General features: G+C 45.5%; 1 protein-coding gene across 2 annotated transcripts in view; it reads right to left on the bottom strand.

Moving 5' to 3' along the window:
- The window catches only part of LOC105559640 (ecdysone-induced protein 78C), a 90,124-nt gene that overhangs the window by 2,800 nt on the left and 63,547 nt on the right, over nucleotides 1-23,777 (bottom strand). For both annotated transcript variants that reach the window (XM_012008079.1, XM_012008078.1), the window contains 5 exons: nucleotides 8,690-8,814; nucleotides 3,991-4,132; nucleotides 2,106-2,497; nucleotides 1,516-1,815; nucleotides 784-1,168 (listed from right to left, as the gene is read on the bottom strand). In XM_012008079.1, the coding sequence (XP_011863469.1) occupies nucleotides 788-1,168; nucleotides 1,516-1,815; nucleotides 2,106-2,497; nucleotides 3,991-4,132; nucleotides 8,690-8,814 (1,340 nt within the window). In that variant the 3' untranslated portion in view covers nucleotides 784-787. The remainder of the gene's footprint in view (nucleotides 1-783; nucleotides 1,169-1,515; nucleotides 1,816-2,105; nucleotides 2,498-3,990; nucleotides 4,133-8,689; nucleotides 8,815-23,777) is intronic.

Here is a 23,777-nt window from a genome sequence, read left to right on the forward strand (position 1 = left end):
CTTCACTGTATTCGGCAATTCAAAGTCTTAAGGTTGGGTAAATTAAAGAAAAAGGGTTTAATTTATCGGTAAAACTTAACTGATACTTTCAGCAGAAACTTGTCACGGCAATAAACACGGTTTGCGAAAATTAACTCGTATCTCTATTGGTCTAACTCTAAGCTGTTTGACAGTTTGGGAGTCGCGGCAAGTAATTAATTACCATATTGAATTATTATAAAAGTTCGTTGCCCCAATTTTGCGCTGTTCGGACGTTTTTATATAGTCTTTATATAGTTTTTATATTCGTTATCATGACACGAATAATGACAAAGTAACTTATTTGCGATTCTTATTTACCGAAAGTGTCGAATTATCAAACGACCAAGACAGAAGCGGGAGAGAATGAAATTACATTGGGTAATATGAATAAAAAATACAGCAAGGGTTTCCAGAGTGGAAGATAAAAGCGAGCGCTTGTTCAAAAGTAAAAGCATGAAGCGGTAAACATATCCCGTATTTCGTACGAATACCCTTTTAAGGCATTCGTTTGCAAATGTCATTGCTGCCAGGTCGGCTATCGATTATCGAGCCGTACGCAGAATTCGCGCTTCTCGTTGCTCGTATCTTTTTCACGATGTTATCGACGTCATTCCGCTCTTCTAGAAACGAATGCCCCGAGCGCGAGCGAACGCTCTCGCATTTTCACGGAGCGCTCGCTTACGCTGAACGCGAATTGGAAATCCGCTCTCCTCCATTTTCACTCGCACGACCGGTCTCCGTTCATTTATTACCGGGGATTACCTTTTCATTGCAAATCCTCCTCGCACTTGGGAATGTCGAATATCTCGGCGAACAGCGGCGGTAACTTGAGCTTCGTCCAGTTCCTGCGGAACCAATCCAGGAGATTGACGTGTCTGGCGCCGAGCGCTCGCAGCTCGGGTATCCTCTGCGAGACGTTGGTGATCGCGGTGACCGTGCCGCCGGCGCTCTCGCCGGAGGGCCGGGTCGCCTGCACCCTCAACGCCTCCAGCACGCGATCCTGCAGCCTCTGCACGGCCTTGACGTCGTTCAGCCCCGGTCGTTCGTTCAGCAGCACCGCCGCCGAGAACAGGCCCAGCTCGGTGTCCGTCAGTTGGTGGGCGTTCAGCGACGACGTGACTTGCATCAGCGCGGACACGAAGTCGGGCTGTCGATCGCGTAAAAGATCGAGTAAAATTACAGTGCAACAATGAGGACAGTTAACGTCACGTCGAAATTTTATTTTCAATTCCTCGACGGAGGAAAAAACAATTCAAGAGTTCTATGTGACGGATGTGCGACAGGCAGTACGAATTTTAGACCCGGTGAAATAGGTACGAGTCCGCGTTAGGGCTGTTACTTTTGATAACTTGGAAGATTCGAAGTTAACTTCGAGGCTTCGAAAGTTGGAATGTCGAAGCCTTCGAAGGAAATCACCAGTCCTAGTCCGTGTCGCTTTATCGAAGCTGAAAGTAGACTAATGCAGGCTACCCCAGCCCTTCGCCTTAATCTCACCTCGTACATCAGTTCCAGCTGCTGGCGGGTGAAGTAGGTGCCGTCCTCAAAGGTCATCGAGTTGTCGGTGGTCATCTTGGAGATGTGGCAGAGCCACACCTCGAAGAAGCCGACCTTGATCAGGATCAGCTGGTCGTCCTGCGAAAGCTCGCAGAATCCCGGCATCCGTTTCGCGAACTCCACCACCCTCTGCACCGACGGCGTCACCCTCGTGGCAAATTGCTGCCACAGCCAGATCCTCTGCGACTCGACCGTTTCCGCGGTCGAGGACGCCGCCTCCGGATCTTCCGGGCTGGTGGGCTGCGAAGAATTACTCGCCTAATCAGCAAGATTACAAACAGACCTGCGAGTTTGCTACCACTTCCAGCGGGAAGTCTTAGTGCGCGATGAGAAATTAAACTAATTCCGTTTTCGCGCCGTAAAAGAGAAAGGCAATGCATATCGCAACGGGTGCCCGTTTCGCTCTCTCAATCGAGGATCTTTAAAGGAACTACATAGGTCTCGGTTAGATTGAATTCAACTACTCACATACGCCGGACGTTTAAGGCCGCCAACGGATTAGTTTCCTTTTTCATTTTCTAATGGCTCACCGGTATTATCATAGGTTTCCTCGTGAGGCCCCGGGTTGACTCTTCCGTGAAGCCGCAATGAGCGTGATGAGCCTGCGACACCTGATGAATCACATCGTACACGGCCAGCTGCTTCACGTCAGCGTCCGATTGATCAGCCTCGACCACCGCCGCCGACGGTACCCGCGAGATCGCGTTCTGGCTCTGGGTGTTGTTGTTGTTGTTGTTGTTATTGTTGTTGTTATTGTTGTTCTTGTTGCTGGCGTTGTTGTTGCCGGTATCGGGCGTGGTCAGCTGCTGCATCTCCATGGCCGCCATCGTCGTCGTCGTCGTCGTCGTCGTCATGGTCGTCGCCATCGTGTCCTCGGGGCCGCGTTCTCTCGAGCGTTTCGGCACCCTGCCGTACCTCACGGCTGGAAAGAGAGACGGGCAACGCTAGGGGCTGATCGCTAGGGAGGTCTCGAGATATTCCAATGGAATTATTCACACATGTTTCTCCCCTGCTCCTCGCGAATACGGCGGCGCTCCTCGGCGGTATTGATTTTCGCGAATAAAACCTTTGGTCAAATTAAAAAAGACGTCTTCGCAAAAGTCACCCTTTAACGAAGGAACGTAATGGCCGTTTGTTCGCCACAAATAATCCTAAATGAGCCCTTTTTAACGCGCATTGTCACACCGGGATGTGCTTCCGTGCGATAACAAGAGCGAGGGTAATTTTTCACGCCGAGGACCGGAGAAGTGATCCTTCGTTCGCGAAGATGTTAAAAAGCGAGCGGGTTTGCGCTTCTCGGACCGCGGCCGATTAGAATCGGGGGATCCTCGGCGAGCCGCGCGCTCCGGGGACAATAAAGTCTTACGGTTCGCGTAATTTTAGGTAGACTTTAGCTTCGCGGACGCCTGATTTAAACGCCGCGGACTCGAGGGATTTCACGTCGAAAGTTTGAAACATTTCTGAAAGTTGAGTCACGAGGATTTAAATGAAAGCCATCTCGTTTGCGTTTCTCTAGATTATTACACCCGAGTCTACGTGAGTTCGTTACAATTTCGTTTGCGACACGTGACACGATGATGAAGCGGTACTCGCAGCTCGCGCGTCGTGCACGTAGAACCCAGGTATTGCGCCCTGGAACTCTGACGTTTAATTATGTACACGCCTGCCCTTTGGTTTACTTTGCTCTTTCTCTCTCTCTCTCTCTCTCTCTCTCTCTCTCTCTCTCTCTCTCTCTCTCGGCATGGGCGGCAAGTAGATTTTGCATCACTGACGGCCAGAATTGCGATCTCGTAGAATTCTGTTTGAATTTCTAACGGCGCCGCCGTACTCGTCAGCTCATTTCTGACACACGCGCGAGGAATCAAAGTCGTACTCGGCATACGCGGGTATAACTCGCAAATTAACATACAATCTCGCCTGAGTATTTCTTGACTATTAATAAATATTTTCTCCCTCTTTGTCTACTACTTGCATTAGCAGTTCGTCGACCGTCATGAAAGTTCGACTAAAATGTTGCGGTATACAACGAGGATAAAAGAGCGAGTCCGTGTAAATAAATTCTTATATACCCGTGTACTTTGGTATTACAAATGCCTTAGAATACGTAGACGATAGATTATTTATAGATACGTTCCTAAATAATTTTCTGGAGCACTCGTCGATATATCTCGCGAGTTACTGCAATCACTTGACACACTTTACAGACAGAATAACGGGATTAGCAGGAGACAGCGGCAATTTTTCTCGCAATCTTCGGGAAAATGTATTGACCGACAAAAATCTCTGTTTGACTTCGGAGAATCGAGTTCGAGAGAATCGGAGACGCGGCTCGATACTGGTTTCGAAATTTGCCGACTGTCTAGACAGAACGATGGGAATTGCTGTGCTAAACGGTAGCGCGACCACGGTACTTACAGTCTCTGGACATGCCGACGGCTAGGCACTTCTTGAATCTGCAGTACTGGCAACGGTTCCGATTTAATCTGATGACAAGACACTTGCCGTCCCTCAAGCACCTGTACTCTATCTGCTTCTGTATGCTCCTCCTGAAGAAGCCCTGAAACAGGAAGTAAGAAGGCGCTATTAATAACGATCCCATAGACCGTCGCGGGGTTAATTATATCTCCCCGCGTATAAAATACGACGCTCCGTGCCCTTCTTTGTGACGCCGAGAGCGCAGGAAAAGTGAGAGAGGTAGCGGAAAAAAGATGCGCCCATGAGAAAAGCAAGTTCTCGAACGCGCCTCATATTCCCGGGTGAGAAAAATTCTCTATTGCGATTACATCGAAATTTCGATGCTTCCAATTAGTGGCAAGTGATAATCAGATAATATCAGACGTCAAACAACAAGTGCTAAAACCTATGTCAATGCTTTCAGCCAAGATTTCGCTTATCGTTTGCCAAATTCTTAACTTCCGATATACTATCTCGACAATCGAATTCGCGCGCATTTCCGCGGATGAGAAACTTTCTCCTGTAACTACATCGGGATTTGTATGCAGCACAATTAATAATAAGCGATAAACAACACGTTGTACGCTTCTGGATACGCTAGAACCATAGTATAACCAGTAGGTCCACTCCGTCATTTCTTCCGTTTTGCGTCGATCCCTTCTGTGCATCCGACATTGTTCTGGGCAGACCAATGGGAGAAAAATTGTACGTGTGGTCGCGTGGCTTTGACGAGTACGCGTACACACACACGTATCGTTGGATCCTGCCCGGCAGCATGGCGGAATACCACGTGATCGGGGCCGCAAAGATCAAAGGGGCCGACAGAGAGTGGACCTAGTTATATAACCGCTGACTATCTTTGTAAATCTTTTCGGAATCAATGGCTTCCCCGGCGGAGACCTCGCGGGTGGCTACCGTTCGCTAAATTCTTAATCTCCATTATTTCGAAATTCGTTCCAAAATTTGTGTAAATAATCTTTTAGAATAAAATCCCTCAATATACAGTACCGGCCGAAAGTACAATCGCCTTAAGGTTTTCTGAGCACCGAGTGTGCTCCAAATTTTACGGTAGATAACAGGATTCATCTTGTACACGAAGGGTAATGAAATTTGCTACCGAAGTACATCTTGATTTTTAAATTTCTCATTCGAGCGCTTAAAAATTAGTCATGCTAAAAAAATCGAGAGGTGGCGTATTATTGGCCCGGATACTATAGGAACCTCCGAAATATCCGTTGCTTACTATTTATACTTCGGTGTATTATCGGAATGCTCAGTGCACGTATGTAGCCTGCGGCCTTATTTCTTTATGCACGCTAATATATGTGTTACATAAACACCAGGCGGCTGCGGCTTTGCCGAGGCGAACAGCTCGCGCGGAAGTAATGGAATAATAGAAACGGCATATGGATGAGTCCCGGGCAATTGAGAAAGCATCGATTTATTGGCATATTACCATCGGTGCTAATTGATGAAAGGTATTTGTAACAGCGTCATGCTACAACGTTAACGTATATCCCAGCATCCAATATCCTGGAATCCCCGATGGACGGACCCGCTCGTAATGCAACTGTCGATATTACTGGTAACCGATGGCGCGCGCGACCTCAGCTCGTTTCTAAAATCGATACGTTATACCGTGCGCGTCCGTCTTGTTTGTCCTCGCCGGGTTCGTGTGGGGGGGGGGGAAAAAACAAAATTATTGTACGATCATCTGGATAAGTCGGTGTCGTAAGTCAAACGTGTACAGATCTTATATAGCGAATTCGGTTGGTTGCACTAGTGCGCACTGAGTGCACACCAAGCCTTGTTTCCATGTCAATTCTTATATTTAAAGATCATCTTAAATACCCCTTGCGATATTTCTTATCCAGAAAAATGGTCTGTACAACGTTTGCACGGACCATTCTTCGACTAAATACTGTTTGAACATGCCATGTGTTTAAGACAAAGTTAAATATAAGAACGATGAATATTTCTCTCGGTCCTTTTTCAGATATAAATCAAATTGAAATTTAAACGCCAATTGTTAGGACCTAGGCAAGGTGGTGGCCATTATATTAGCCTTGATATTAGCTAAGCGAATCCGTATACCGTATTATACGCAGTACAGGGTAGGAATAATACGGTATACGGATTCACTTAGCGATATAATGGCCACCACCTTGCCTAGGTCCTAACAATTGGCGTTTACATTTCAATTTGATTTATATCTGAAAAAGGACCGAGAGAAATATCCTAACAATTGGCGTTTAAATTTCAATTTGATTAAATATAAGAACTGGCTATGTAAACAAGCCTTAGTGCGCACTCAGTGCGCACGAGTGCAAGCAACCGAATTCGCTATTAGAAAACATGGCGTCCAACTGAACGTGGTTGTGGAAATAAATTAATTTGTCGTCTCGTTACAACAATTGTCACAAGAACAGAAGGCGTGCACAGGATATTTCAAATTAAAGCCAATAACTTAGGTAGATTATAACTGATTTTACTTAGCAAAATCAATTGAAGTTTGTCAAGAATTATCCTAACGACATATATTGCGTTTGCAATAAATATCCGTGTACAAAACGAGTCCCCGAAGAATTTCGACCGCCAGACAAATAAGGTGAGACGCGACTTGAGGCAAGGAGACGCGAAATAAGGCACTGCGGACGAGATTTATGTTTTTTAATTCGACACAAATCCCCCGCCGTCCTCCGCAAGGGATTTGCGTGTCGCGCAATATATGGGAATCTTCGAGACAACAGTTTCGCCTCGCGACGCAGCGTAGGGAAAGGGCTACATTAGAATTTTGCGCGACAATAAATACCGCGCGTGAGAAATAAAGGAGAGGCGAACGGCACGGGCGGCACGTCGGGCCAGTAGTAAAAACGCGGCGCGGGTCGGACGAATGCAGCGGCGCACCGCGCAGTAGTAACAGCCCGGTCGGACGGGCGGAGCACAATGGCAAGCCGTTTCATTGATTTGTTGCAGCTTAAATTACAATTTATAGCCGCGCACGCAAAATTCGTTTTATCACCTCGACGTTATTAATCGGTTATAAATTTCGGTATTATTGATAATTCGATATTATTTGATACCGACAGGCGCTGGGTTAAATATCGAGATAACAATTTCGGGGGTTCCCCGCTGGTTCCCGCCGTCGGCGCGAATGTTACTCTCATCACTCGAACGACTTTCGACTCTCGACCACGGACGTACGTACACAGGTCTGGAAGCTCCGGTGCGGTGCGGGGGCTACGCCAGTTTCTAAGCCGAAATTAGTTTGCGCTGTGCGTCGCTGCCATTGGTCAGTGTAAGGTAGCTTTAACTTTGTCACAAAAGTTTATTATTATCCGTTTTGCATTTTCGGACTACGCAAGAATTCGTCATTACGGGCCATCCAAGGCAATTCGTTGGAACGTACACCGAGAGCCATGCGCTAACTGCCACGCAACAGACAATGGGAATAGAGAATAGAATTTTTGACGCGTTGGATTCGTCGGAAATTTTCCTCCGACCGATCCAGCGCGGCAGAAATTCGATTCCCTGTTCCTGTTGCCTGGGCCATTGTGCGACAGGCTTGAGTTTCCAGACCTGCATGCAAGACCGTGCTCTCGACTCGCGAGAGGGGATATCGGACACGCGTTACCGAGCAGTACCGAAAATTTCTGGCGCTCGGAAATACGGATATTAGAGGACGGAGCCGGAGTGCGCGGATGCTATTCGATATTGAAAACGTGCCTGGGTGTCGAAAATTCTTCTTTCTCCTCTTTAAAGGAAAAATACCTCCGGCACGAATTCGCGAGACCAAGCCGCACTCGAGGGGGTGCAAATGCGAGCGATCGAAGGGCTCGCTCCTCGGCTAACTTCAGGCGGACTTGCCACGGCGGAATCGTGCCGGCACGCGCATTATGTATGTGTGTGTGTGTGTGTGTGTGAGCGCGCCGTCTCCGTGCATTTACCCGCAGAACTTGCTGCTAGCAAATGCGAGAATGCACCAATTCACCGTTAACTCCGGCCTTAGGGCTTCCGTGTTTGAAATCTCAGGCGTGCAGCGGCGGATGCGCATCTCCCACGATGCTTAAGACGTGCGCGCGCGCCGCGCACCGATAAATATCCTGCCCCGAAGTGCGAACGAGTCGTTTCGCGGATTATTACCCGATCGTCATGCATCCTTGCGGATCGGAGTTGTAAATTGTGCACGACCCACCGCTGCGCCGCCGAGGTCAAACCGATCGGCGAATATTCCGCGGGCTATCGGAAGCTACGAGGCGACTCCGTTTTACGATATATCGTCTCGGGCATATCTCCCCTTTACCTCTGCACGTGGGGTAATTCTCTTCCGACTTGTTACGATTGGTAAACCGCGACGGTGCAAGGGTCTCCCCAGCGCTCCCGGCTGCGCTTTCCGAGTCATTAATGTGTAATTGCGCGTCGGCACAGAACTAAGCGCCGTCGCATTAATCACGTTACGTGGATTTTAAGTGCACAGCTGAGAATCGATTCTTCCCGGCAAATTGCTCCGGCGCGAGCAGTCGGAGATTAATCGGTGCCAACGAAACGTCCGACGCGCCGGTCATCTCTCTCTCCCCCGATAATTGTTATGCGAAAATTAACGTAGACGTGCCGCGTCTCGGCCTTCGGACACTTCGCGACCCGATTCCTCGATACTCACCTTGCAACCCTCGCAGCTGGTAACGCCGTAATGATAGCCGCTCGCCTTATCGCCGCAGACCTTGCACGGTACGAAGCTCTTGGCGGGCGTCGAACTGTTGGAATCAGCTGCCGCGTAATGCTGCTCTGTAAGCAGACAAGAATAACAAAAAAATTAATACGCCGTTTCCCCTTTTCGACACGGAGACAATTCTCTCTCGGGGTTTATCCTGGCTGAGGTAATATTTCGCGAAAGTAAGAATTCCTCACGGTACGGGGAGGCGGGTATCGAATGCTAAATACAGCATTTGAAATTATTAGAAATCGTTTATCGATTTCAATATGCGAATTCACCGACGACAATGATTCCGTCCAAACGAAACTGTTACGTCCGAAAAGAAACCGGCGCGCAGGACAAGGTGGAAAACGGTACATGAATTCACATTTTAGATTGCAATTGTTGGGCTACCGACATCTTGCTCGGACCTGAGGGCGCTCTCGCTCGTTTAAAATAAGAGATAACAAGACAAAGTAATGCCCACTGGGCATTGGTAGGCATTGGTGTACGTGATTTCGACCAGCGGTTTACCCCTCGATGTACACTAAGGGCCTGAGCGAAATGGCTGTCTTGTGTTCCTAAGTCACAAGACAGTTATTGTGCGTTACGTTAAGACAAAGATTTAAAACACAAAATATTGCCTTAAGAGTACAAGACAGCCATTCTGCTTCGGTCCTTGGTGTAATTACTAGTAGAATGCGCGGTAAAATTTCACGAAACTCTCGTGAAACTCTCCGAAGTGCCATGTTGTCCCACGATTACATGATCTTCGGGGAAAATTTTAAGAAGGCATTCTCTCCGTGCGGTAAAACTAATTGTGGGACATGTGAATTGATTATGACGGGATAAATCGATTATGTAATAAGAGAAACGGGACAGTACGACTATTCGCGGGTACGAGGGAGATGCACTTTGCGAGGGTATCCAATTTCCCGCATGTTCGTCGAGTTTAACAAGGCGAGATAAGACGCAAAAGGAATTAAACGGCGAAAGATATAATTTCGCGCGAGCGCCGAGCCTCTTCCCCTCCCGCGGCTCTTCTATTTCTGAGAGACAAACGGGACATCCATCCAGCATTAGCCGCATCCTTCCTTCGTTCGCTCAGCATCCATAATGCAACGAAGCTCATCGTCGTGGAAGGGAATAGGCCGCTCGTTCGGACGGTTCAGGCTGGACGCGTAACGGGAAGCCGGCGTCACCGTTACGGAAAAGGAGCAGAAGAAGAAGAAGAAGAAGAAGCGGGCGCAGCAACGGCAGCGGCACCCAACTAGACGGAGCAGAACAGCGGGAGGCGAAGGAAGAGGAGGCGAGTGAGAAGGAGGAGGAGGAGGAGGAGATGGAGCAGGGAAGAAATGAAAAAGGAGTAGCAAAAAGGAGCGAAACGAGGCCGCCGGAGGGAAGGGAGCATAGGAGATCGTAGCTTGCGACGTGTGTACCGTTGGTCTCTCTCGCGAAACCCCCTGCCGGAGGACGTCGTTATGCGTAGCTAAGGAGAAGAGGATCTACGGACACGTGAGGAGGAGACGGGAAAACGGTGGGTTCGAGTGAAACCAGTGGTAGAGAGACAGAGGGAGGGGAGGGGGAGAAGGAAGCTGGACAATTCTCTCAGATCCTTGCCGTTTGCGCGCGATGTGAGTTTATGATGGCGGTAGAAACCGTCGTTAAAAGCGAACGGTACCCGCTCGCTCGCTCGCTGGATGCATCCGCGCAACCATCGCGGGGACAATCGGGAGCAACCCCGTTATTCGGCTCGTCGCGTGGCGCTACTCCCTGCGCCTTTACCTTCGCGAGCGACAACGACCGGCGGAGCTGCTGGAAACGCCAAGATTGCTTCGCGGAATCGACCGTATTTAACTCCTTCAACCGCCGCTCTTTCGAAATTGCCGACTAATTGTAAAAAGCGAGGTGCAATTACAATTACGGCGTATCGCGTTTAGACCGGCTGTCTTCATAGCGAGTCAGATTGTAGCGGAATAACAATGAAAAATCTCAATTGTTTATCGCTTCCAATTTTAACCGGACGCGTACACAATGCACACGCGTCAGCTAGAAACTAATTCTGGGAGCTCGCGACACGGTTCACAGTTGTGGTATTATTGAATTTACCAAGACGTGGAAAGCTCGTAATAAGTATTTGGAATACAATTCGCTGGTTAAATTTTAAACCATCTTTACCCTCTGCCCCGGCAGATAATTTTAACGACGTCGAAGTTAAACATTGTATCGAAAGGGATTAATCGGGTAGAGTAAATTTAATTGAATTTCCCGATCAAACTTTCCACGTCGTGTCGGTTAACTCTTCGTGAAGAGCGTCAATTTTTTATTGATGACAGAAAAAAAGATGTTCGAAAACGAAATTGCCGGCGCAAGAAGAGTACACTTTCGTCTGCCCCCCTTTATCAAGTTGGCTCGTTACGCGAGAGACGACAGGGGGGGTTAATTGTGCAAATAAGAATCTGGTCGGGCAATTGCAGCAAAAGCGGAGGGTTTGATGCGGATCGAGTGTAATCGACGGTTGACGTAGCATCGTAAAAGCATTGTTAAGTATATTAAATGAATCGCGAAATTTGTAATGACGGATTTTTCCGACGAGAGAATCACGCTTAATGATCGGATAATGACACGCCGCCATCAGATATTGGTTATTCCGTACGCCCGGCGTCGAGATGCCTCGAGTGCTAATTACGCTCGATATGGGCGGTTTATTTTGGAGAGAGAGCGCAATTCTACTCCCGTAAATCATCATAAATAATTACGCCGCGTCACTTTATGTCCTCATCTCATTAAAACTTGTAATTACCACCACTTGCAGGATAAGTAACGCGTACGAATATTCATTAAACGTGATAAAAATGACGCATTGAAATAATAATTCAACAAGAGGGGCTCGCGCCGAGTAAAAAATAGACGCATGCAAAATAAAGAAATACGCGCGCGAGCGTGCACGCACATGAACGCTCAGTGAGCGATACTCCTAGTTGATCCGTAATTTCGAGAGAGCAAGGCGGAAGTTTATGGGTGCGCCGTAATTACATATATACGGGTAATCAGTTAACAGTTAAGCCAAAGTTCTTCGGTACTCGTTCGAAAGAATTATGCCGCTCATTAGAGACGTATGTTAAACGGTCACGCACGAACAAATCTAAATGCTGCTTTCTTGCGTCGCGCTTACTCTCGCGGAACACCACCTTTCTTGCCCGACACGACACGGGGGAGATAAGACGTAAAAATCACGTTCTATTTATTTTACACGAGCGATAAACTCGCACCTGTTTTCCACCCCCCCCCCCCGATAAAAATATCATTAGCCGCGAGAGTTTACGATCGCAGATCGCAGCCCCCGCCCTCGCCGACAGTTTCTATTTCACGTAATCGCCGCTGCAATTTGTGCAATCTGTACTCGCGATAAACGTGACGCGCACGGTCTCTTTCGGAGCTACCAGATCTCCATGGCGCCATAATCCATCAGTCTGCTAATAAATCGATTACGCCACATCCACGCGGAGGCTACTCGCCTTTGTTCAGAAATCAGCGGGGCGGTAAATGCACCGAAAGCGCCGCACGTTCGAATAAACGGCACGATGCGATGCTAACGATATTATCGTGCTCGACAATATCAAAACCGATATACATGCTCGTTTCGACGGTGTTTATTAGCGACCGTCCAGTCCTCCAATGAGGATAATTAAATCCGGGCCAGTTATTTGTTCGCGAACAGTCTGGCGTTTCGATATCTCTGTCGGCGAAAAAGTTAAGTATCGTTATCGGCGTTAACGTCGAAAAGATTAGCGTTAAGGGGATGCTGGAGTCTCTCTGTTTTACCGACATTTTTTATATAAGGATATCTTTTATTGGCTTTACAGAATTGTAAATTCTTGTATTGGCATGTGTATTGGCATCTATTCGATCCGGCATCTATTACTACACTACAATACTGCTCTACTTATCATTCTACAGCTGTATTTGCATTTATAAACTTTTATTTAAACCTATCTTTTTTTCTAGACTTTCAATCTTAGTTCCAATTACACAATATTCTTCTTGCATGTTGTCTCTAGGTCACTCCGGTCTCATTTTGCAGATATAAACTATAGAACTTTTGTATTAAGCAAATTTTATCGTCATGTGACAGCTCTACGTGCCAAAAATTAATGGAATATTTAGTTCTTTTTCGTTTTTTATATAAAGTCGAGTAGGCTGACTTTCATTTTTGTGCGAACTTTAATCGTGTACAAGAATTTGCAATTCTGTAAAGCCAATTAAAAGATATCCTTATATAAAAAATGTCGGTAAAACGGAGAGACTCCAGCATCACCTTAATGTAATAAAAAAAAAATTAGACTTGATCAGAAAGGAATTGAGCGAGAGGCGTGCGCGGCCGAGGGGGGAAACCGCTGACCAAAATCTTGTACACCAATGCCCACTAGGCATTACTTTATCTTGTCATCTTGTTATGTCTTATTTATCTTCTTTTATCTTGAAAGGGAGAGTTTGCTTATAATCACCAGTGATGATCAAAAATTAAAACGGGAAACTTGTAGTCAACCCGACTGGCGTATTCTTTTATTTGCTTCACAGCGTTTCGACCCTATTTTTCGTGTCCTTGTCAAGTAGTACTAAGGGCCAGTTTCACAAACATCGGTTAACTGTTAACTGGAGTTCAGTCGACTCCCTACCTGTTTGCCGCAAATCTCTACACCACAATGCCCTCAACGGTATACCCCTCGTGCGCGGCATCTTGTTGCTAATGTATGTACACCTGATAACGTCATTTCGCTGTCGCGACGTGAGGCAATTTTTAATGATTCGTCCCATCCGCGTAATTTACCTGATCCTAATGTTTGCCTAAATCTAGCTGTTAGTCGAGAGTTCGGGCATGTCGTGTGCCAATTTGCACCGCGGAAATGCGAAGCAAGTCACCTTGTTATCGCAAGTGTGAATCTACGTGTACTTGCGAAACAGTCGATGGCGCGTCCCATTGTCGGTGAGCACTGGCGCGTGTTCGACATGACGGCAGACACTCCGGAAGAAAGCGGGACGGGATCCCGCGCGCGGCTTTCCCGAGATATCGAGGAAAAAAGGAAAGAGGAGGAAACGCGCAAAAAATATTCGCCGAACGTATTACGGGAACAATGTTGTAAGTAATTTCCTGCTCGCCTCTGAGAAACAGATGGGAAATTTATGAAAAAAATATTTTACGCGAAGGAGCGACTGTGCCAGGATGCTCGCAATTAACGTACGATAATTTCAGAGCGAATTCTCGGCGATTAGTGAGTTGAAAATCTTCTAAAATATCCGACGTCACGACGATTCTCGGGCAATGAGCGAATCGTACAAAGGTGTACAGCAGGGTAGCTTCCACAGTTCGAATAGTATTTTTCCTCGGATACTTATCTTGCATAAACATGCAACATTGTTGTGTGCGCGCTGAAAAAAATCTTTCGCTACCGTAGCTAATCATGGTTCGCTAAAACTATTTTGCTGCCGTAACTACAATAGAAATTTCTACACCACAGCAAACAGTTTGCACCCAATAGGCACAGTAGCAAAATACTTTAGCTCTCACAACTAAATATAAGTTGTCTATATTTTACAGCTGAAATTTAGTTGCCACGTGCGGTTTTTGGCTACGGCAGCGACATTTTTCTTTCCGTGCGTATGCGCGTCAAAAAGTAAACCGAGAGAGAGAGACGAATATTATCTGGAATGCAAAAGTTGTAGCGCGGTAGCGGCGCGCATTTTAGATCAAATTAAAAGCGAAACAATATCTCCGCTAAACGAAATTCCCGATCGAACGCAATTAATCATCTTGGACGGCGCTAATGAGTTCGTTAAACGGAAACTCTGCGCTGGCCCATTTTTCGAAATTAATTCCGAAGCGGGAGGAACGGAACGCGCATTTACCTCACGATAAGTATCTCCCGTTAAATCATTTCTGGAAAAAAAATGGCCTAATGCGCTTACGTGCAACGCGCTGTTATACACTCAACTTGTTATCGCTCGCGCGGGCAGAGATTTGCGCGGACAGACCAGCGGCGCGGGCCGTGTATTATCATCATTTACCTTTCGAAACGCGGCTGTTATTAAGATACGTCAAAAGCGATTGTTGAACCTATCAACTATTGGCTCGCGCGATTACTATTTCCGAGCGTGATAAATACACGTTTCGCGACGACCGCGAATTCGCTGTCACGTGGCGCTTCTCGCGACGTGTCGTTACGTCCACCGTGCACACGGAAAGAACAATGTAGCTGCTGTAGCTAAAACTTAGCAAAATAGGGACAGCTAATATTTTTAGTTGTGATAGCTCAATATTTTGCTACGACAGCAAACCGTTTGCTGTCGCACCTAATACGATAGGCACAGTAGCAAAATATTGAGCTATCACAACTAAAATATTAGCTGTCCCTATTTTGCTAAGTTTTAGCTACAGCAGCTACATTGTTCTTTCCGTGCAGTTATCTCATTCAAGCGGATGGTAATTTACGTATAATCAGTTAACCGCGAACCATAGTTTGTTTTTGGATTAAACTAAAATTAAAGTTAAGCGACGTTTGGTGAAACCGGGCCCCAGGGCCCGTTTCACAAACATCGGTTAACTAGGGTTCAGTCGACTCCCTATCTTTTTCCATCCTATTATCTAAGAAGAGACAGAGAATCAGTTGACCGTCGGTTAGCAGTTAACGTTTGTGAAACTGGCCCTTAGGGATGTACGTAGCGCCTCTGTTTTGCCTTACGTCTATTTCCACCGATGTAGATGAATTTCAATCTCGGTTTAACTTACTTTTGACAAGGGGTAATTCTTCAATGTCGCCAGTAGTAATTGAAAGACTTCAAAGATGACTTGAGCATGTCTGGCAATTTTTATGCTCAGAACTCACAACGTTTCGACCATGGTTCGTGGTCCTTTTCAAGCGATGAAGTCTGGTGTTGGCGTCCATTCAAGGTCTTACTAGTGCCGTGTGCTTACTTTTCATCTTTTTCTAGTTTTAAGAATTAGAACTGGGAACCGAGATTAAAGTTGATCTGCATTGACAGAAATGGACGATTAATTAACATCCGCGATTCAGGTTGAAACGCGTTAAACATTTTTAATGTCGATACCAAAATGGCGAGCCAAAAAGTGCGCAGCTTCTATTGTGTCTACACGATACGCTTTGTTGTCATTCGCGCGGCGAGACCCCCGAGTTGATAGCCGGTGGCGCTCGAGTTGCATTGCCTTTCGAAACACAATCATTCCCCGGGAACATTCGGTAATCGCCAGCCCGCGTAATTAATTTACTCCCGTGATCTGTGAGATCGGGCCAACGGGTATTTATCGTAGCAGATATTCCGCGCAATTTATATATCCGAAGCAGAGAAATCCAGGCGAGAGATCGAAGCTGTCGATTAGGTATAAGTTATTGTTACGTGATATTTACGGGAGACCGTTTCTTTAACGCGGCGAGTGTATCTCGTATCGCGCTGTGCAGTTTTTTTCTCGTCGATTTGGATACAATTTATTTATTTTCGAGAGAGGCGAAATGATAAGCGCATCGCCGAGCGAGTCGGGCAAAACGTCGATCTTTTTTTGAAAGAACTTGAAAATTCGGCAAAATATTCGGCGCACGTTCACTTTAGCGTCGTACACGGAAAGAAAAGTGTAGCTAAAAACTGCGCAACTAAATTTCAGCTGTAAAATATGGACAGTTAATATTTAGTTGTGATAGCTAAATATTTTGCTACTGTGTCTATTGTATTAGGTGCAGCAAACCGTTTGCTGTGGTTTATAAATGGCAGCAAAATATTTTTAGCAAACCACGATGAGCTACGGTAGCATAAAATGCTTTTTTTTTCAGTGCATCAAGGCTGCGGTCCGCTTGATGCTGCAAATTTTAGTAAAGAAAGAAGGGCAATTGTGCAGAATTGGCGCGCCAGCAGAAATCGCGACTTTTTTTTGTAGCAATCAACAAAACATCACGGAGAGACCGATATGGTTACTGTCTAATTAGGGTTGGCACAACCCCAATAAATAGTAATCTGTGGTTGTCATACGCACATTGGTACGATAAGTAGTGGAGACAACTATATGCGTTTTGTGCAGCAATCTTAGAGAATGTTGCAACACAAAACAATATAGATGCCTCTACTATTTATACGGCAACATTTTCATTTTATTTATTTTTACCTTGGCCGGTCTTTCCGTCAAGTTATAAAAACATGTGCGCAAGGTTTTAATAGGGGACTCTTCAAGTTTTTGTAGGAAAAATCCGAGTCGCGAAGAAAGCGAAGAATGCACGACGCAGGATGTCTTTTTCCCCCCCGAGACTCTCTAAAAGTATGCCACTGAAAATCGCAGTGGTTCACTTATAACTGCAAATCAGCGACTATACACTGTTTTCAGTGATAATCCACCGATTGACTTCTAGAAAGTCCTCTCGGAGAGAAAAAAAGAGAGCATCCTGCGTCGGGCATTCTTCACTTTCTTCGCGACTCGAATGTGATTTGTTCATTATTTTTAAATCGAGTAACATACACATATAAAATCGCCGCGGTTGCCGACTAAATGAAAATCGATAGAAAGCCAGCATATACACGTAAATTTGATTGCAGATATTCGAAGAGTTGGCGTCTTAATTGACTGCTAACTCGATTTTAATAATCACGTCGGATCGCGCGATTTTATCGGGATAAAATTACCCACGATTACTTTCAAATTCTTCGGTTTTAACCGACGATCACGACTGTATAACGCATTGACTCCGAATCGAGCAACCCGTTGCGACGCTCTTATCAAGTACAATCATAATTAAATACTTTAATTAAATCGTCAGTCGCGCGGCACAGATTCCGCGATTTGCGTATATATAAATATACGGTGACTCTGAAACACCGCTCACTAATTATATAGCGTTGTTCCTTATGAAAAACTGAGTAGCAAAATCCTGAACCTTTTTTCTCTATAACGCTTGACCAAAAAAATTGTTAAGTAAAGTCGAACAAATCAGCGTCGATCTTTAGCCGAGAGCACGTCAATGAACCACGCGCCTAGTAGTGTACGTCGCAAACTACAATACTAAGCACGCGGTTCATTGACGTGCGCCCCGGCTAAAGCACTGGTAAGCGAAATCTTGTAACAAGAAAACTGTTTGCTAATTTTGATATCTCCATCTGTTGTTATCACGAAATCGTATTTTGCTTCGATCGGTATCTTGTTTTTTTGTGACAGTTACAACCTAAAATTTCACTGCCGCTTAACGTTGTATTTAATTATTGCGGCTTTGCTACTAGTGAAATAGTTCAATTTTGTTGCTTTCGGGCTTTTGTAATTTTTAAGTATTCGCGTTACAAGAAGAAAAGTCAGATTTTGTCGGCCAGTCCATTGCTTCTCACGCGAAATATAGAAGAAAATCTTAATTATGGTATAATAACTTTCGCGTCACAAATACCCGTATTCGATTTATATTTTACATTACATTTTCGAAAACTAAAAATATAGTGTTACTGTAAAACTATTCGCATCTGAATTTATTTCATATCATTTCCTTCTTCAATAACCTTGTCTCCGGTAAAAAAAGTAAGTAAGTAAAAAAAGTCAGATTTTGTCGGCCAGGGAGATCAGCGCTAATTCGTTCGAGTTTACTTAATAATAATTCCTTTGTTACACATTATAGAGAGAAATGGTTCAGGGCTTTTCCACTCAGTTTTTAATAAGAAACAACGCTACGTAACTAGTGGGCGATCTTTCAGAGTCACCCTGTATATTCGGCGATTCGTCAAAACTTCTCCGCCGTGTTGGTCTCGCTCGTGAGTTGTTCTCGTGCGATTCTTCCCTCGCGATGTAAGGCGCAACGTGGATTAACTGGATCGAAGTCGGGAGTGTCGTACAGAATGTCGCGCGATTATCGTGTTTCGATTATCAGAGACCGCACGCAATAGGAATACAGCATGTTTTCACGAGTGTCGCGAGCGTGCAGTCGAGGAATTTGAGTGGAGGAGGAGGAGCCAGGCCTGGGAGGCCATCGGGCGACGGCGGAGCAACCTTGAGGTACGTGTAATTTGTGACTTATTTATTATTTGCCATTCGCGACATTGATAATTCGCTCTCGCGTTTCTTTGAATGCTCTGCATAAGAATTGGAGCAAACTTTCTGCCTATGAAGTATCAAAAGTATACACTTCAGGGGATATTCCGGGGGGTAAACCGCTGAGGGCATTGTGGTGTACAGATTTGCGGCATTACTGGGCATTACTGGGCATTTTTTGGGCATTAGTTTCGGCCTGCTGGGGCATTAAAGATAAAATAAGATGAAATAACATAAAAACAAGACAAATAAGATAAAGTAATGCCCATTGGACGTCAGCAGGCATTGATGTACACGATTTTGGTCAGCGGGATATTCCATTCGCATGTAATATATCCCGTGTGGAAATTTAAGCAGGGATCCGGTAGGTTTTCCCCAGTTATTATTAGAATCCGACTGGGAAACGTCTCACTTTTAAAAAGGATTCCGGTCAGTAAAACTTAAATAGGAATTCGATCGGATTTGCTAGCCGGATTCCTTGTTGAAATACAATCTTTCAGCATCGATATAACCTGACAATCCTGACTTGTGCAAATGCCTGATTTCCTAACGAGGAACTGACCGGAAATTCTTATTGGTATTTCTCTAATAATTCAGCAAAACCAAGTTCTAAGTTAGAAAAACAGATTGGAATCCTTTTGGTTTTCATTTCTTGGGGAAATCTCATCGGAATCCAATAATAAGTGGGGATAAGATGGGGAGATTTCCACACGGGATGTTGTATATTAATATTATGATTATGTGGTGATCTTGTTAAATTATCTTATTGATACTGTTTATTCGCGAGAATAAGATTCACCATGCAGTCAATGTGTAATTACTTTCTGAGACGTCCAATATTTCCTCGTTGTTTGCTGAATTAAACGCGGGTTTAACAATTATTCTAGACGCGCAACGATCACTTTTTGAGATATTAATTTGCACTGATGCAACATGGGATGCATTTGTGCGGCTCAACGTAGGCTGGCGGTTTGCAGCACCGCCGTAGCGGGTCGTAGCGGTGAGTATTTGTGAGTCGCGAATAATTTCAATTTGAGGTAATGGATCTATAAAAGTTGTATCAGGCATGGATAAAATATGTGTCAATGTACATGTTACGAGCCATTGCAGCGGCATAAAAACCACACTGGCGTATATAACGGATTCATTATTGTAAAATGAATTGGACTGAAATTAGTGGTTATTTAACCCTTTAATACCACGCAATTACACAACACACAATTATCAATTTATCGCGCGTATGAAAATACATATATACACGCATAAGCAAACAAGTTCATAAAATAGAATCTATTGTATTATTCACTGGTGCATTGTATGGTATTTGATTACCTGTACGCCAGAATGCTAACAGTCACCACTTGAAATTTATAGGATAAATCGAGGGGTAAACCGCTGACCAAAATCATGTACACCAATGCCTACTGACGCCCAGCGGGCATTACTTCACCTTATTACCTTATTTTATCTTTATAATGCCCCAGCAAGGCCTGATGCCCAAACTAACGCCCAGTGATGAATCTGCGCGGGAAAAAATGCTACAGGTTTAAAAAAACAAGAAGTTGCTTGAATTTAACGTCACGGGCCACACACATAAATATTCACTCACTTGTATTTGCTGTGGATTTTTATTTTAAGGATTGAACTAAATACCCAGATTATGAAGACAACTGTCTGACGTTTTTCACTCATTCACTCACCACAATGCCCTCAGCGGTTTACCGCCCGGGATAAATTCACAAGTGGAAAGGAAATGACAGAATATATTTCACAGGTGCAGCTCGGTATTGGGTGATAAATGATAATAAGTGATTTTCGGGCAAAGAACCCGTCCGAATTGCAAAGACTTCGTCATACTTACTCTCTAAAATTTGTGGAGTGAAAATACTGCCATGGAGTGAAATGTTTACTCCATTGGAGTTAATATTCACTCTGTTGGAGGAAATATTCACGCCAATAGGGCGAACATTTCACTCCATGGCAGTATTTTTACTCCACAAATTTTAGAGAGCACGGACTTTTTTAAGCGCCCTGCAATGCTAGGACTTCATTATCAGACTTTTAGTTGTATATATTAGAATTATAATAAGGATAACGTTTCCGAATAGCGCGTACTCTTTATTAAAAAGTGATTTTTGACAGTCTGCTCGGACTGCGCGTCGCGAAATTAAATACCATAACGGGGCGGCGATCAATTAAAGTTAACCATCGGCGAAGTCGCGCAATTTGCTGCTCGGGCTGATTAAAAATCCAATTAATCGGATTTCCCCGGCGGTTAGTTTTCCGATCGGCTTTATCTTAGCATTTCCCTTCCCCGCATTTCCCGGAGAAAGAGGCCCGATTACGGAACGTTCATGTTTTTTTTTTCGTTCCGACCCCGATTCTCACATTGTCTCGAATTAACGAGATGTACGTATTCGTCGGGATCTTTCGGAAATCGACATTACTCTCGGGACGTACGAGCTCTAAGAATACCAAGTATCGCCCGTCCACGCCTCTCGAGAGGGAGACGGACGGGCGGCGTGGCGTAATTCTCCGTCGTGCAACTGCAGCCGCGATACCCGCGACTGCACGGCCTCGACCTAGGCTGCAGTTTCACGGCGCCCCTTGTTTACAAGGAAGCGCCGCGCGTCGCATACATCTACGCCTGGGTCACGGCATTCGTATTCCGGTCCACGTCCTATGCGTCCGTCCGCGCCATCGTGTCGAAGTGCAGTGTGCGAGTGTGCCTCTAGTGCCGATACGTGACGGCATCCCGACGCGGCGCACTGTGCCAGGGTGCGAGGTAAGACAATATATAGCTTTTACCGGGGCAGAGGTGTGAGCTACGCTGGATGCCGCAGTGTCCCACAACTCGGGGGAAAAAATAAATTAGAGATAAGCCGGTCTGCGTAGCGCGAGGTCCTTTCTAGCGGGGCTCGTGAGCGGAATGACAACGTCCCGATGAAAGGGATCTCCGGGGCTTCTCTCGCTTTCTTTCGTAAATGACCGAACAACAAGCGTCCGAACGATTTTCTTCGCCTTTAACACACTGCAACTATCCGCGATTACGCCCATTCCGTTTCGAGCTGCTTTCGTAGTTTTGACCTTAAGAAGGCACGGGCTTTCTTAAGATCGTTCAACTTGATCTCTCGTCACTCTTGTACATTTTCTAAGGAATGCAACGTCAATGGACTTTGCCCTCCTCAACCAATGGTATTGGCCAAACAATTAATATGGGATCTTTAACAATCTTGTAGCAGATTACTTGATAGGGGTCCAAATCTGGGACCGAAACGTTGTAACGTGTATTGTCTTTTAAAATGAAAACATCGGCCAGTGTACGTCGTTAAAATTGGATATCATTGGCTTTTTCAAGATTCCCGAGACACGTATCCTAAGGGATTTATTGAAGCCAATACTATTGTTCCTACTGCACGACGTTCAATAATTTTTTTTACGGTGCTGACTGCTGATAACTGCAAGCAATTCAGTCGGAGAAATAGTATCGTGTGCCGTTGGTTTAGTCAATCATCAGCATCGAAAAACAAAATTATCGAACGTCGTGCAAAAATGCATCTCCGTAGAATTAAATTAGTTTTGCACGAGACGGTTTGGCGATCGTTTGATTTAATGCACGCGCGGCTCGTTCTCGCGGAATTCACATCCCTCTCGTGCCAGGGCCGTGAATGTGCAAATTTGGAGAAAAACAGTGAAATAGTTGAACAGTTAACTATTCGACTACCTAACTATTTCGTGAAAATTTGCACATTCGCGGTTGCGGCGCGAGAGGGACGATATATTCCAACCCGGAACGCTCCGACGCGGTTGCATCGCAACCGATATTATCGCGCGCGGCCGCCGCGAGTCATCTCCGTGAACTTGAATCTCATTTTTATTGTTCCCGCGGGACCTTTCGTCGTCGTCGTCGCGCGCGCGCGCGCGCAATAAAGGCCGGGACCTCGTATCGCGTAATAAACGCTATTACGCGTGAGATAATATTAACGATCGCGCAATATGCCGGAAATACTGCCTGGCGCGACTGGCGCGCGTACCGTTACGCGCGGGGATTAGCTCGCGCGTTCGGCTCTCGTAATTAGCGGCAGCCGGTTGTCGGATCCAACGATCGTGACTCGATGCATTTGGACACGACTTGCCACACACGACCTAATCGAAATATTGCTCGGCGCAGCCCCGACCAAGTTGCGGCTAATTATGCACGATTATATCAGAAGGTGACTTATGCGGAGCGTGTCGCTTAACTCGGCTATCTTTATTGCTATTAATATATAACGTAGGAACACGCCTCGGGGACGGGGCTATCTGATAAACAAAAAATAATACCCATTACCCATTATATTTCATTATATTCATTATAATGTTTTTTTGTTTTCTCGAGATATTACGATCGGGATCATTGTCCCTCCCCATACAGCACCGAAGCTTTCAGAAACATTTCGGAAACGTTGCAACAATGTTTTCTGAAATCTTTCTGAAAGCTTTGGTCCTCGGCTCGCTATCCGCTACACGCGATATATGAAACATTTCTGTTTCGATGCGACTTTTAATTACTTAATTCCGCTGCAAATCGGGTCCTTCGTTAAGCCTGTTCTGCGATGGACGCGAAACGCAAGACGCTAAAGCCGCAATGCGAGAAATCGGCCAGTGGCAGCCGATTATTCTTCCCGTATTTGAGCGTCTCGCACTTTGCGTCCATTGTAGAACAGGCTTTAAGGAAACGTACGTTGTAGATCCCTGCGTAAAGGACCGTCTGCATCGGAAGTAAGCAGTAAGAAGTAAGAAAACCATAACCTTCACTTATCGGTGTAAAAGCTGAGGGCATAATTGCTTTTTAGATATTTACAGCACTGGTCGAACTGCGCTCTGATTCGCCGAGAGTAAGCGTGGAAGCTGAAGTAGGAATAAGAAATGGAAATGATTCGTTTCTTTGCTCTACTCTTACTTTTTACGCTACCAGGCTTACTTCGTCTGTTGTAGACGATCCTTAAG

This window comes from Vollenhovia emeryi, unplaced genomic scaffold (genome assembly GCF_000949405.1).
Source record: "Vollenhovia emeryi isolate VEMERY1.0 unplaced genomic scaffold, V.emery_V1.0 DF939261.1, whole genome shotgun sequence".
Classification (NCBI taxonomy): Eukaryota; Metazoa; Arthropoda; class Insecta; order Hymenoptera; family Formicidae; genus Vollenhovia; species Vollenhovia emeryi.